Source organism: Macrobrachium rosenbergii, chromosome 11, assembly GCF_040412425.1.
Source record: "Macrobrachium rosenbergii isolate ZJJX-2024 chromosome 11, ASM4041242v1, whole genome shotgun sequence".
Taxonomy (NCBI): domain Eukaryota; kingdom Metazoa; phylum Arthropoda; class Malacostraca; order Decapoda; family Palaemonidae; genus Macrobrachium; species Macrobrachium rosenbergii.
Window position 1 is genome coordinate 6,392,135 of NC_089751.1, and position 15,000 is coordinate 6,407,134.

General features: G+C 37.2%; 1 protein-coding gene across 1 annotated transcript in view; it reads right to left on the reverse strand.

Moving 5' to 3' along the window:
* Positions 1-15,000, reverse strand: part of LOC136843469 (uncharacterized) — a 28,521-nt gene that overhangs the window by 10,990 nt on the left and 2,531 nt on the right. Inside the window, exons 2-7 of the mRNA XM_067112005.1 lie at positions 14,730-14,837; positions 10,697-10,926; positions 8,558-8,732; positions 6,914-7,153; positions 3,177-3,442; positions 1,977-2,114 (exon numbers count right to left, since the gene is read on the reverse strand). Coding sequence (XP_066968106.1) covers positions 1,977-2,114; positions 3,177-3,442; positions 6,914-7,153; positions 8,558-8,732; positions 10,697-10,926; positions 14,730-14,837 — 1,157 coding nt within the window. The remainder of the gene's footprint in view (positions 1-1,976; positions 2,115-3,176; positions 3,443-6,913; positions 7,154-8,557; positions 8,733-10,696; positions 10,927-14,729; positions 14,838-15,000) is intronic.

Consider the following 15,000-nt stretch of genomic DNA (forward strand, 5'->3'; position numbering starts at 1 on the left):
CTAATCATTAAAATTAGATTGCAAGAAATCTGTTCACATGTGATTTACTAGTTGAAGGGGAGCAGCTATGGTTTACTCGGGCAACCCTGCGTTCAGCCAGTTTTCTAGTCAGAACCTACCACTAGATGGCAGTAAGCTCTGACAAGAGAACTGGCTGAACAGTACACAACAAAAATGGCGGACGGACGAAAACTGTGAAGCCCGAGGTTGTTAGCGGTCATTTTTACACTATTCAGATCACAGTTTCGCCAGGACGGAACGGCGCTGCATGCCTTATCCGCTTTTGACCGATTCTTAGTTGTCCTCAGTTTTCCTTCATGGCTTTAACTTTGTTCTTATATATATTGTAAAGATTAGCGCCAAAATACGCTATGAAAGCGCCCGCCTTTCTGCTTTGCTCGGCCGATAGATAGGCCTCTGTCTATTTTGAACCTGTGAGAGGTAGTGAATTCTGGTTCGTGTTAGTTTGAACCAGAAGTCGGGGGTTATAAGAGATGCTCAAAGATTTAATCTTTTCGCCATGGGCAGTAAACTGGCTTTGCACCGTTTTCTTTGGTACAGGAGAGTAAGCCGTTTTCTTTGATATAGAAGTGTGACCTGGGTCAGGACATTGCCCCCCCCTACCCCTGTCCAGAAGCAATAAAAGGTCAGGGCGAGGGAAGTTCCTTCTCACACACAGTCGCTAGTTTAAGCCAAGAGGTCACGAGTGCAGACCTTGCCCCCGCCCTTCGTTCGCTTGCCGCCACGTGGAAGTTAACTGCCCTTTGCTCCGTACCCCGACCCACGTGGCCATCAAAGACTGCAAGTGGGGATTGCAAGTCCCAAAAGCGAGCGGATACTCAACTGCGGCCTTTTCATCATCCCAAGGGCGCCCTTTTTCCGCCCCAATCTACGACTTGAAGCAGTACCTTGGTGAGGGAGGCCTTTTGTCGACGCGACCACACGTGGTCCCTGGCCCAAGACGACGCTGGACGCCGACGTCAGCCTTACGCCCCTGCAATGTGGTAAAGTACCCAGAACGAGTTGCTAGTCACGTTACTTCGCCCTTGTGCATTTATTAAACTTCTGGGCCTATAACTTGGTATCCCCTGATGTTTCTTGGTTTAATCCCGGCCCACGTGTTCACTGCCTCCTTCCTCTGAGTCACAAGTAACGCCTCGGGGAAGTCCTTGGCGCCCTCAGCTCACACCCAATGGGTCCTAATATCGTTTCAGAAGGACGATCGTAGCAGAATTCTCCTTGGTCCGTGTTCCTGGCATTCCCAAGCTCCCCCTCCTTCGGGAGGACTTCTGCAGCAGCAATTTAACGTGTTTCAGTTCATTTTCCCTTTGATCTTGTGTGTTATGAGAATATACCTATTTTTGTATCCACGTGTTTCACGCACTTCCCTTTGAGAAAGAGTCCTCCGCTCCTTGTACCACTCCTTTTAGTTTGTGTTTTATATGTCCTGGTTATCTTGCTAGGCCATTTTAGAGTAAAGTAATAAATGTGGAGTCATAAGAACCACCTGCACTAGGAAACATATAAATATATATATATATATATATATATATATATATATATATATATATATATATATATATATATATATATATATATATATAATATAAATGTATATATGTAATGTATTATATATATAAATATATATATAATATATATACATATGTTATATATATACATACATAATATATATATAAATGTATATATATATATGTATAATTATATATAAATAAATGTATATAATATATATATATATATATATATATATATATATATATATATATATATATATATATATATATATATATATATATATATATATATATATATATGTGTGTGTGTGTGTGTGTGTGTGTGTGTGTGTAAATATTTATATATACATACATAAATATATATGTATACTGTGAATTACCTTAATTTCTATCAATATTCACATTCCAGCTGAAATTACTACCCATTGTTACATAAAAACTCACCTGTACTTGAGGGTCATTTGTAGTCCTTCTTCAATATCCGTTCCCACCTGCATCATATTTCCTAGGGCTCTTAATGACTCGATTTCAGATGCTAGAAGACTGTCCTGGAAGGTGTGTCCAAAAGCAGGTATGGTCACCCTGTGAGAGTTTGTATATTTTTGTAAAATAAGCGGTACCCCAAGAATATTATAACTTTAAAATCACACAAAGGGTAATTAAACCTTTTGATGTATTATCCGATAACTCAAGGGTGTAATCATAATATTGCAATTATTACCTGTAAATGATACTGCCAAGTTGTCAAAGATAGCATAACATTAATCAGCCAAATATATTAGATGAAAGATGCATGAATGCTCTTGTCATATGTGCTTGAAAAAGAGTAGAGAGGACCTAAAAGGATGTCAGAAGGTATCTAAGAAGCTTTCCTGAACACTAGGACTGTGAACAGAGGAAATCAAAGTTTTATTTTCAAACGTTCAAGTGCTACATAACATTGGAACTCGTTCAAAGATTGAATAACAATAGAATTAGACAGAAAATTTGCAAAACACAAAATTGTTGCTCTCATGCCAACAGTGGTCATGACAAATATAAAACTATTTTGTGGCTCCGAAAAGTTTATTTGTGACCTCCCAAACTGAATAGTACACAGACACAAGGAAATTTTTTCGATAAATATATAACATAAAGGACTTATTACTTCACTCGCCGTCCTGTCAATAAGATATATAACATTAACATTCTATTTGCGTTTGGCATCACCTTTCAGTTATCGAAGTAAGGTTAATACAGGTTTCCATACAATTATCCAAAGTATTTATAAATATTAGAGTAAATACTGTTCTAAAGTAGTAAATACCGAAAGATTAGGATTCAGCCTTATAATATGCATATAGAGATTTACGCTTCATCGCACATACAACGCATCCTTATTTAAAATATAAATGCTAACATATGAAAAAGTTCTTGTAAACTACATAAATCCTGTAAAATTCTAACCCAAAACTAAAATGAAGTAAAATATCAAACTATTATTTTATCGTGACTATGATTCCTTTCAGCAGAAGGCGGACCCAGTAGAAAGGTTGATTTTTAGAATATTTGTGCGAGTTAAGTATCAGCTCGAGTCTACCCTGTCGTGTAGGATTTGGAACTGGATCATATTAAAACATTGGTATATACATGTAACAGCCTCACCTTTTAACATCCTTCACGAGCTCCTCCGGCGTCTCTGGTCTTGGAGGGTACCTAGGAGCCACGAGAAACGCCACGAGATTTCCCTTGTACACATTCCCAATAACAAAAGCAAAAATTAACCAGAAGGTTAGCAGGATCCTTACGCTGGCCCCCACAAGATGTCGGCCGCTTAATCCTTGACCTAATAGTGTGCCAATGACCCCTAAGACAATGAGACCAGAGCCGATTTTCATCATGGCTGATTCCTTCCTAGAAACTCTGATTACCTGCAAAAGTATGCAGTATATTAAAAACTGTTCATGAATGGAAATTGGATTTTAATCTGTGACTGTTACACACGCACATGCATATGGGGTTTTGTCACATGTACACACATGACTTTTGTGTACTAAAATATTGAGCCACAGATAACACTTAATATCAAATTTCCTTTACCCTGGGCATTAATAATTGATTAGTTCATCTGCCCGGCCAGGATTCCAACCTTTTGATTTAAGTGCGGTGATAGGCAGTTGACGTATCCATTTTGACTCAGCTTTACACATTCCTCTCACATTCAGCTTTTGTACGTAGCAGATTGCACTCATCTCCGCCATGATAGCTGGACGTTATGTTTGTAACTGTCGTGAAAAAATTGGATCCATTTTTTCTCGACAATCCTTCTCAACGTTCAGGATAGGCGAGGGGGGTGGTAAGCAGGCGGCTGAGTTCGTGGTTCACTTTTTTCTGTAAATATGTTTGATTATTACTTGTGTCCGGCGAGTTGCCTGTGTTGTCTGTGTCAGGGATGTCAGAGAGGATCTTTTTTATATAATTCAAGTACATTCTTTCGTAAGGTAACCTATGTAGAAATTTTGAGAGGGAACCAAGGTGACGACGAGACATACAGAGGGGCAAAATGCGTCTTTCTCGAGGGTTTATCATTTAGGTTAGCTGAACACTCCAGATCGTCACCTCCCCAGCCAAGTTGTCCATTTTGTAACGAGCCGGCTCATTTGGTATGCTCGTTTGATCCTTTCACATTTTTGACATCCGAGTTTTAATCCAGTTAATATTTGGTTGAAGTGTAGCCTGATTGTTTGGAAATAAGTTTTGTGCAAAATTGTAGCTTTTAGAGGCAAGTTTTTTTGAGTTTTATGGGTTTTTGTATAGCCTTCAGCATTGTCTCTAGTACCCGACCGCGTGGTCCTTAAGGGTGTGCGTTAAGTTTCATGTATGTTGAATTTTAAATAGTCTATTTTTTAAAATAAAATTGTAAAACCCTGCCCCGTCTCGATGGACCTTCGTTTCGATGTTTGCTGGTAGTGCCCTTCAGGCCTGACCATCCCAGTCCCATACCATCAGGGACTTAGAACCCTCCCAGTCGTGGGGAAAAATTCGCGACAGTAACACTTCACTAATGTTTTGTCAATTTTACTCATGTGACTTTTACAGAAATATTAAGCCACAAATATGACTTGATATCGAATTCACTTTACCTTGGGAATAATCTTACACTAAATTCATAACTACCCAAGTGTTACAAACTTAGCAGTCAGCTATACTGTAATGGTGGAGATAGGTTGATATCGAGTCTAAGGACAGAACCTGAATTCGACCGCAGTATGTACAGCAGAGTCTAAATCACTATCTCTCCTGAGGGCCGAAAGGATACGACCACTGTCTATCACTGTATCTTAACTGAGAGGTTCAAGTTTAAATCCTGGCTGGGCAGATGCACATATCAATTATGATTCCCCTCGGATGTAATCTGTTCCCAGGATGAAGTGAATTAGGCATTTTTTTTTTCTTTAAGAATTCAGTTGCTTAATTTACATACAAGTAGTTACAATAAATTCTACATTTCATCATGTATGTGTTTACAACATATATTTACAGATTCAGTAAGCTTTTACTGCACAACAATCTCCTTTCAATACTAAACAAATGGTAAAAATTCTCTCCAAAAGATGTACAGGTATATAAGAGGTTTTCATGGGACACAAATTTACTTCGAATTCTTTGAATGACATTAACAGAATCAACGCCCCTAGCTCTCAAAAGCCATATTTCTACTATAAAAGTGTTACCAATAGTATACACATGCTTTAGACCTTTTTATTGCTTACTTTGATGTCATAGTGCAGTATCTGTAACTTATGTGTTGAATTAATATTACATAATTTTGAAAAAGAGATTTTGAACTAATTAGATATCATTTCATTCCTCTTACAGAGATATATAGAATGGAGAACAATTTATTCTATACTGCAGTGCTTACACAAATACTTTCAACACCAATCCAATACAGCTTTCTCTTAGATGTGAAAAGCATCATGCAGATACCGATAAATAATTTTTCTATTGAATAGCTGATTATATAGATTTTACTTGGGACCATACATTTCCCCAACTGAAAGTTGGATATTTCAACTCCACTGCTAGAACTGGTTTTGGTTTCCTGAGCTCTTTGTAAACTAACTGACTATTCCACATCATGTCTTCTAGAAGAATTTTAACGCCTATGAACACTTTATATGAATCCACAATAAAGGATGAGAGATCTCTTGAAAGCCTATGTTGAACATTTTCACTAACAGTGAATAACTAAATATGGGCATAATACCATACTTTTGAGCACAACAAAAGTTATTTTTCTGTTCACAAACGTTCCAGTCCTTTGCATGTTCCAACCACAAGATTCCAAGTCAGAGATATAGCTTCATCGTAACAATTCGAGTAAAACAGTCCAAGTATCTTACACAGCTCCCTAGTTGTTAGGCAGTGCAGGAGGCCAGTTACTCTTAATTAAAGCAACGCGGTGTAACCCAGCACCGCAAAATCTTTTCAATTTTGCCAATAACATTTTGAATAACAACGATACTGTTTTCATATCAATCAAATATTTTGAAATCATCAGCAAACCGTACGAGAATTATTGCTAGGTGGGACTGGAGGTGATATTAAATTGTCTCTCTTTATTGCTATGTAGAAAGGTTCTAAATATTATCACAGACAACGATAATGATAGAGGTCAAAATCACTTAGCTGATCCATTTACAGAGAAAGATTCACTTAACAATCCATTAACCAAAATCCTGCTTGGGATAAGCTCGCAGAAACTTTGAATCCATTCTATGAAATTTTTATGTATTCCCGTTGCTGCCAGGATTTTAAATACCGACGCTGTCTGTCCTTCCAGAATCATCTTGAAGGTCCTGATTCTGTTCAGCAATCCTTTCAAAGATCCATCAGGAAGTCGGTTATGCCTAATTGCCTCAATTTCCCCGTATATACTCAAGATTTATTTCCCAGTGATACATACATAATCACCGAGCTGAGATTTGTTATTCAATCATGCTCAGTACAAGTGATCTTCACCTCTCCCTCAGCACACTTTTCTATGTTCTGAAATGCTTCACTTTAGGAAGGCTTAACTACTCTGTTTCTGCAGTGTTCTGCACACCAGCAACAGCATCATGCTTTAATTCCATAATATTGAAGATTACATCCCTCACTTTATCCAATTTTACATAGGGGTAAGAGAACACAAGCCCACTGGAGTCCTGTCTGTACAGTGCACTTGGAAATCATGCGCAAAGAAATTGCGCTAGGTGGAGGTTTGCTGTCTGCTCACCAGCGACAGCCCCAAGCCGAGGTAGAGAGCCCCAGAGCTTACAGTTCTATCTGGCGAGTTTGCAGTCCTATTCCTATTTAAAGGATAGTAATGAAATAGTATTACTAAAAAAAGCACTTACTGCTATAAGGCTCCATGAAGCAACTGCAATCGTTGCTAAGATGAAAATCCACACTTGATATGTTAGTGGGTAGTAAAGACTCTGCCACTTTGGCTCAACCGATGGTTTGACCATGACAAAGGCTAAGTTGACATCGTTTTCATAAATCCAAGTAAAATCTGTAGATTTTAATCTTGATGGCAGCAAAAAGTGGATTACGGGTGCCACCCATGATGAACGATTTGCCACACACTGGAACACCTGAAAACAGTTACATAATTCATTTAGAATTCTCCCTTTTTCCCTCTATATAAAACTACCGCAGATTTATTTACACCCTTCTTATAACACTGTTTAAATTTATATGGGCTCTACGCGCTCTCCTCTAGTATATATAAATAGTATTTTGTTTAAATGCTCAGTTCTTCACAGGAAATGTTAATCAATCACAAGAAGTCCTAACAAGAACTGTTTCTAACAGAGTTTATGTGCCATATATATATATATATATATATATATATATATATATATATATATATATATATATATATATATATATATATATATATATATATATAAATTATATATATATATATATATATATATATATATATATATATATATATATATATATATATATATACCAGGTTTTTGGCTCTTTTAGGAAATGAAACCTACATTCCTAAGCAGTTGCCATCTATACCCATTTACAGTAGTGTGAGATTATACATTCTTGGTGGAGATAGGCCTACATGTATTTTAACTTCCTTATCTGGAATCAATTATTTCTAGAATGTATAACATTATTCTGTATCGTTCGTTCATATCAAACAATCAAGAATAAATCCATTTTTTTTTTTCAGACCACGTCTTACCAAATTTGCAGGCAGTGTCACCGAGGTGAATTACTGCCAGAGAAGTGCACTTTACATTCTCTCTCTCTCTCTCTCTCTCTCTCTCTCTCTCTCTCTCTCTCTCTCTCTCTCTCTCTCTCTCTCTCTCTCTCTCTCTCTAAGGTCTCTTCAGAGATCATTCTAGAGAAGTGTCTCATGCCTAGTGTGATGAATGTTCTGCATGTTTTCTTTAGTTTACATTTGTTCTCCTAATATGGTCGTATTCAAGTCTATAAAAGGTTTGATGCTAAATGAGTCACACGTTAATTTTGCAGACCGTAACTAAAGAAAGCAATTTTTAAACTACGGGTGTTATACTGTATATGTCGTGACCATTCATGCTTTTTGGCCTTATCGCTTGCATATCAGACAATTTTCTCTTTTTTATCGCATTTCTGACATTATTCACTGATACAGTCCATGTTTTTAGAGCTTAAGAACTCAAAAGAGGAAAGTTAATTGTATCCTTGAAATTTGATTTTGCTTTTCTGGAAAGTTTTTTTGCTCGCCTCAACAGAAAATACAGGAGATTTAGTTTATTCTTTTTTCTTTGTTGAGAAATCAATAAATGCGGGGCTGGGACTCACATAGAAAAGAAACTTACCATTCACATGATGACAAAACCTTCCAGTGGGGGAAGGGTCCCTTTTGCTCTGTGAACCCATTGAGTTTTTACCTAGATAAACATCAAGAAAAAAGAAAGACGAAATATTCCACCACTTGTTAAGAACTGATTTAGAATACACAAAGCAAAATGGTTTTCATATCTCACCTCATCCCATGTTGTAACGGGCAAAAGACTGACAGAAAAGTTGAGGGTTGACGCCATGGCCTCAAGCATAAGTCTGTCTGATCCCGAATAAGTGACTGACCCATCATTGGCTCTGTCTTCCATCCAGTATGGTTCGTAGGGCAAGACCGAAATGTTTATGGAGCCACCGTACATGCTGTGAATGTCGGAAGACGTGTCACTGAGAATTTGCAAGCTTATGGAACGATAAAATCGAGCTCTTATTTTCCCCCATTTTGTTAGATATTCCTAGGGCAAAGTAAAATTCGAAATTGAAGCGTATTTTTGGCTTAACTTTGTAAGAGAATTAATGGAAGGGAGAGAAACGGACAACCAGAAGAGGTAGAAAGGTAACAGTGAACGTTTTCTTCGGAGCCACCCTTGTTGGGGACTTAATGGTATAGTTTTTTTTTTTTTTTTCATTTTTGACTTGGGATCACAGTTGAGATTTATCTTCTGTCTGCCGTACTGTATGTATTCTTTTTTACATTTTTACCTTTTCTTTGTACAGTAAATATAGACAGGAGAGAGGGTAAAGAAGCAAAAATGAACACACAGTAATCATGCACTCCCACAAGAGAAATGGAGACACTGATAGAAAGAATTTCAAGCTTGGATGTGTATAAGAGGCATCAATAAATGAGGGGGAAACGTTATTGGGTAAGAGAATTGAAATACAATAAATTAAATCACAAGTAATCGGGCGCTAAAAGAAGTCGCATTACAAGTGAAATTGGGAGAGAATCCTTTGCAACGACGAGATTTCTAAATTAGACAAAACGTTGGAAGCAGAAAAGAAATGCAGACAATAGGAAAAGTAAATAGCGCTGTCTTTGGTATGATGGGGTGAAAATAGTTCCAATAGTAAATGCATTGCAGGCAAGCAAAAGGCTTAGTGCAGGAGATACATAAATATTCACATAACATGCAGTGTACTTGAGATTAGAAAGAAAAATGATTTGCATTGGTTGCTGTAACTTACTTTGAAAATTTTTGAGGGAAAAAGGGGAGACTGCTATGTTTTACCAGACCTTTTGAAAGGCTCCAAGATGCGAGTCGAACCAGTCGGCTCCCAGAGGGAGTGAAGGGCATAAACGTAAACACATCCCACCTGCGAGAAAACTTGTTATTATCACTTTTTGTTTAAATTTGTGTAAAATGGTTATGGATATTACATGTCCGTTTTTGGTGTAGCTGAATCACTGCATGCAGGAACTGTTTGTATTTCAGGCTAAGGTTATCAATATAGTTAGTAATATTCTGTCTTGACATGCAATTAATGGACGTGTCTTCCATCGAAGCATCAATTAAGACTAAATACGACCGTTTCCGACAACGGAGAATGTATATTTTTTTAACAGTAAAACTAATGAAATTAAGTTTTACAACGAGGGTAAAGGTCAAAATATAAATATATAAATAACACTGTGATACTTTTTTTGTGACATATGACCCAGTTATTATTTCTTTCCCGATAAATAAGTTTTATATTTTTCCTCGAACGGAAATGAAAACCATAATAAAGCTCAACATTGATCTTTTGTGATTATACACGTATGGTGTTATGCTGAAAGCATTGTCATAAAAGCTCCAGTATTTATCATATTTTATCCAATGTTTTCTTTCATCTAATCTCTTAATAAACATGAAAAGTCCTACGTAGAGGTAGCAAACACCAATACTGCAGAAATACCTCAGTTAGCGTACTACTCACTTCAGTGTACCCAGCTGCACAGGATTAAGATATTTTTTTTTCCAGACAATTAATTCTGTCGCTTAATTTGGCCCAGATGATTAGCACAAGTCAGGTAAGGTGCCTTTCACACCTGTGTTTGAATTGGTCTCAGGTTAAAAGTAAAATGCATGCAGTGCTTTTGACAGTAAATGTAGTGGTTAATCTTATCAGTGTCTTAATTCTATGTTTCATTATGTATAATCAGATACCTTTAGAAGTAATCAAAAGTGTATCCGACAAAAGCACCCTTTCGTTATCAAACAGGACATCCAAACTGACCGAATGGGAACCAAAAATTGATTCAAACAAATTACAAAACCAGGAACATGACCTTAGAGCTACATTTTCACGATATCAGCTGACCTTCAGCAAAGGAGATAACTCACCTTTCACGCAATCCTTTCGTCTTTGGTATCATTAAAAGTGTGTTCATGACGGAGACTGTCCAGGAGCTAGTAAGGTCCTGGATAGACTCGTTTTCCAGACGCCCTATGATGACTAGTTTTGTGATGCCGGATAGGAGGCGGTTTTGTGTACACGATATGGCGAACTCCTTCAGGAAAGCTATTTCGTCACTCAAAACGACAATGTTTACCCCAAGAGAGGCTTTGCGAACCTGGGTGGTTGGGGTAAAAGATATTTCATCGTTATAACCAGATGATGAAACTTCTCACGTAATCTTTTCATTGTGATAAAAAAAGCTATCGAAATATAAGTTGCAGGGCAATGTGCAAGTGCTATTTATTATGGAACCCAGTCAAGTCTTCTTTCATAATGGCACCCATAGCCTCGAACTGCAGCTCAAAATCATTTTGTAAAGACAGAACTTCATCTATGTCATTACTCATAAAGTAAGAAACAACAAAGCAAGACCTTGTCCTCTTTCAATACACGGTAATTATAACCTGGGCCTGAACGACTGGGTTGCAGGGGGTACATAGTCCGAGGGTTTTAAGGCTCCAGGTAATTTCCTGTGATCTTAGGAAACTTTGGCAAAATAGAAATCTAGCGTAAACACATTAAATAAAAAGAAAATATTTCTTTCAAGTCTTTTACCTCGAGAGACAGTTTGCAAAGTACAATACAATAACAGTAGATACAACACCAAATTTCTCTTGTACTAGACGAACTTTTCTTTAGAGATCTTCTTCTTCGTTTTAACTTGCTTTTTCCCGTTTTTATATAGGGTAAGCACGATGCCTTCTTTTGAAGGACTTTGATTTGGTGTTGGGGTAGGCCGTAGCCTCGATCGGCTTCCCTGCCTGACATTGCTTAGACCACGGTAGCGAATGTGCACATGTCTCGTACCAAATCCCCAGCTCCCTTTCTCCCAGCAGCGAGGAGAACAGCAGTTAGGTTGACAGTTCGAGACGTGAGGTGTCTGTTATGTTTTTAGAAGATGTTTGAGTGGCTTTGTTTATGTGTGTATTAGTCTGTAACACCCATTTGCTTTCAGCAAACTTACCCATTGATTACATACATAATCCCGGAGCGTCTACATAGATAACAAAATGTCCGCCTCTGACCAGTCGGCTGTGGATTTGTACCCGCGCCACAGACCTCTATGAAGTCCGAGGCTGCTGCTCTACCGACCGAGCCATTGAAGCTCTTGACGAACATTTCTTTAGAGATAGGTACTCTTAAAAGTGTTATTAAGTTTGCAGATTATAATAACAAAAGAGGAGAAATCGCTCAGTTAATGCTGACACACTGAAAGAACATGCTCAGTAATTGTAGACCTCAGCCTACGAAAATGAGGCAATAATGGTTGTAAAGTACAAAAACGTACAAGAAAAATGCAACAGAAACATTTTTTACTTTGTGGCTGTTGCACTCATAAAAAATGTGGAAAGAATGCTCTTGAATGCTTACATGCTAGAAAAACTTTTTTGAAACGATTCACACTGTGTACCACGTGGTGCGAATTGTTACAAAGCCGCATTGGTTGTTCTCTTCATGGTATGTCTAAAAAAACAGCAAAATGTCTGGTCGTGTTAAATGTTTAAAGCCTTCTGACTAGCCACTTGCCCGGCATCAGATTAACGCTGGAAGACATTCTAGAGGTAAACTGGACAGGCAACACATAACATGGAGCTTTACTCTACTGTACAGTATTTGACATCTTTTGCCTGTTTTATTGTCAGTTAGCTGTACGGTACAAAATATTAACTGGAATAGACAATTGTGACAAAGTCATCCAATAACCACATATCTGACAAACCTTAAAACGACTCAAAATACATGAGGAAAGAATTCAAATGCTTCGTCACAACTAGAGCTAGGAATAAGACTTCCCGAAAGTGCGGTGGAGTTTCGCACGAGAGAATAAGGCCTCAGGATGACAGACGCTGCCCTGCTGGCCTAACTTGGGCAGGTTTACTTAAAAAAATTTTTTTTTTTTTTTACAATTTAGTATATAATAATCTGATTGGATTAAGTGTCCGATTAGCAGTTAACTGAAAAATTTGATTTTAAATATCTTACCAGATCAGCATCCTATTTGCCTTGATATTAATGATTTTGAGTAGGAAATGCAGCATTTACACTTATTATATGAAGCAAACTTTAGAAATACGCAATCAATTATGTCTACCAAATTTGTTAACGAAGTACAGCGTGTGACCTGTTTCTAAAAGATGGAATTAAGCTTAAGAATACTGAGAACAATCCTAGCAATAGTTAACTTCAGCGAAAAGGTCTTTAGGCAGACCCAAGCCAAAAAACAAAGTAAGGATAAAGCAAGGTGTACGGTATTTCAGAAACGTCTCGTGGATTTAGCCAGGCTAAATACTGAAAGTTATCAATTTTCATGTGATGATTCGACATTCCTCGCACGCAAAAATTTATGAAAATGTGCCTTTTTTTTTTTTTTTTACTATTTGTTGCAATTAATTACGCCCTCAGATAAGCATTGCAGGGTAAATTCTGCACCCTTATTTGTGTTGTGACATAAAGGTATTCAAATGTGATTTTCTCTGTTTGTAATTCTTGTCTTATCTATTTATATTTATTTATATCTGTCGTTGGGGAGTCTAGGAGAATAAGGCCTCAAGTATCAAGTCAACAGGGCCGTCCATTCCACCCCTCCATCTTTCATTCCACTTTGGCCTAGCAGCTCATGACAGAGGAATTTGTTTCTGGTGATAGAAATTCATTTCTCGCTATAATGTGGTTCGGATTATACAATAAGCTGTAGTTCCCTTTGCTAGGTAACCAATTGGTTCTTAGCCACGTAAAAATAAATCTAATCCTTCGGGCCATCCCTAGGAGAGCTGTTAATCAGCTCCGTGGTCTGGTTAAACTAAGGTATACTTAACTTTTTTCGGCGTAGTGGACAGGAATAAGCTGACCAAGGGAGGAAAGAAGGCCTCTTACCCTTTGACAAAATTCCTCTCAGGGACCCTGGTTATACCAGCTGATTTCATTAAGCCCTGTTTGACTTCTTCATGAAATAATTTTCAATCTTACTCTTTCCAAAAGTCTCCTTCGACGCTAAGCCAATTTCCTGATGTTCGTTTCATGTTGGAGTCCATCAACTACTTAGTTGTTTACTACCCTCCCACTTGAAGTATTTCTCGTAGACAATGCCTCTCTTTTTATAGACGCTCACTGGCTAAACTTGCACCTTAAATGTAATCTGTAACCTGTGTTAATGTTTCACGTACTGATTTGTTTAACTTCTTTCTTTTCCTCTTATCCTCTGTTTCACCGCAATTGTATTCTAATCTGGAAACTTGATAGTCTTTTTTGTATTTGTTCCGTAAGGATACTTTTCCATTACTAATACTGTATTATTAATTGAAAATTTGTCATTTTCACATTTAAAACCCATCTAGTTCTCAGAATTTATTCCCTGATGATATGATAATCGGATATATTCTTTTAGAAGAGAAATTGATAATCGGATGTCATTTGTGTATGAAAAGCCCTCACAAAAAAGGGAAGCTTTTATATTTATTTACACTTCAAAAAGAAAGTAATTCATCACATATTATCACAACAAATTAATGTATTTTCTCTTTGTGGTGAAATGAAATCGTTGTTTTCGTATTATGAATTTTTCTTCAAGTGGATCTCGGTAATTTACTGAAGTATTGCGTATTCGGTCAGCAGGTTGAAAATGGTTTGGTAACGTGCTGAACGTAATAAAGGCAGATACAAGAAGTCAACATGTCCTATATTTTACATACACGCACTTAACCGCGAATCCCTCAAACTTAAATATTTGCTAAAAAAATATTTTTAATTTCTAATAGAAGAGTGATACGCAGTGATATTACCAGCAGCAGTTGTTATAAGACACACTATTAAAAGTTAACCTTCGACAATAATGGTAAGAATTGTTATCAGCGTGGTAATATTAAGATTAATGGTGATATTTACTCAGATTAAAAATTGTTATTAATAGAAAAATATTACTTTTCCTGCTGAAGTAGTCAGTGTGTTGACTAGAGTATCGTTGGAGGCATCGTCCGCCATCGTGTTGAAAAGCGCCACACCCTGAAATACTTTCCCCATGATCAGTTCCTGTGGAGTGTATTAGATATAAGTTAGTATAATACTGTATTAAAATAAAAATCAGTAGTAATACTATGGAATATATAGCACTTGGGATGCCAGAGTTACGCTCATTGTTAACAAGAAGTGTTATGCAGGTCATTAAAAGGTAATAATTAACGAGGTCGCTTGG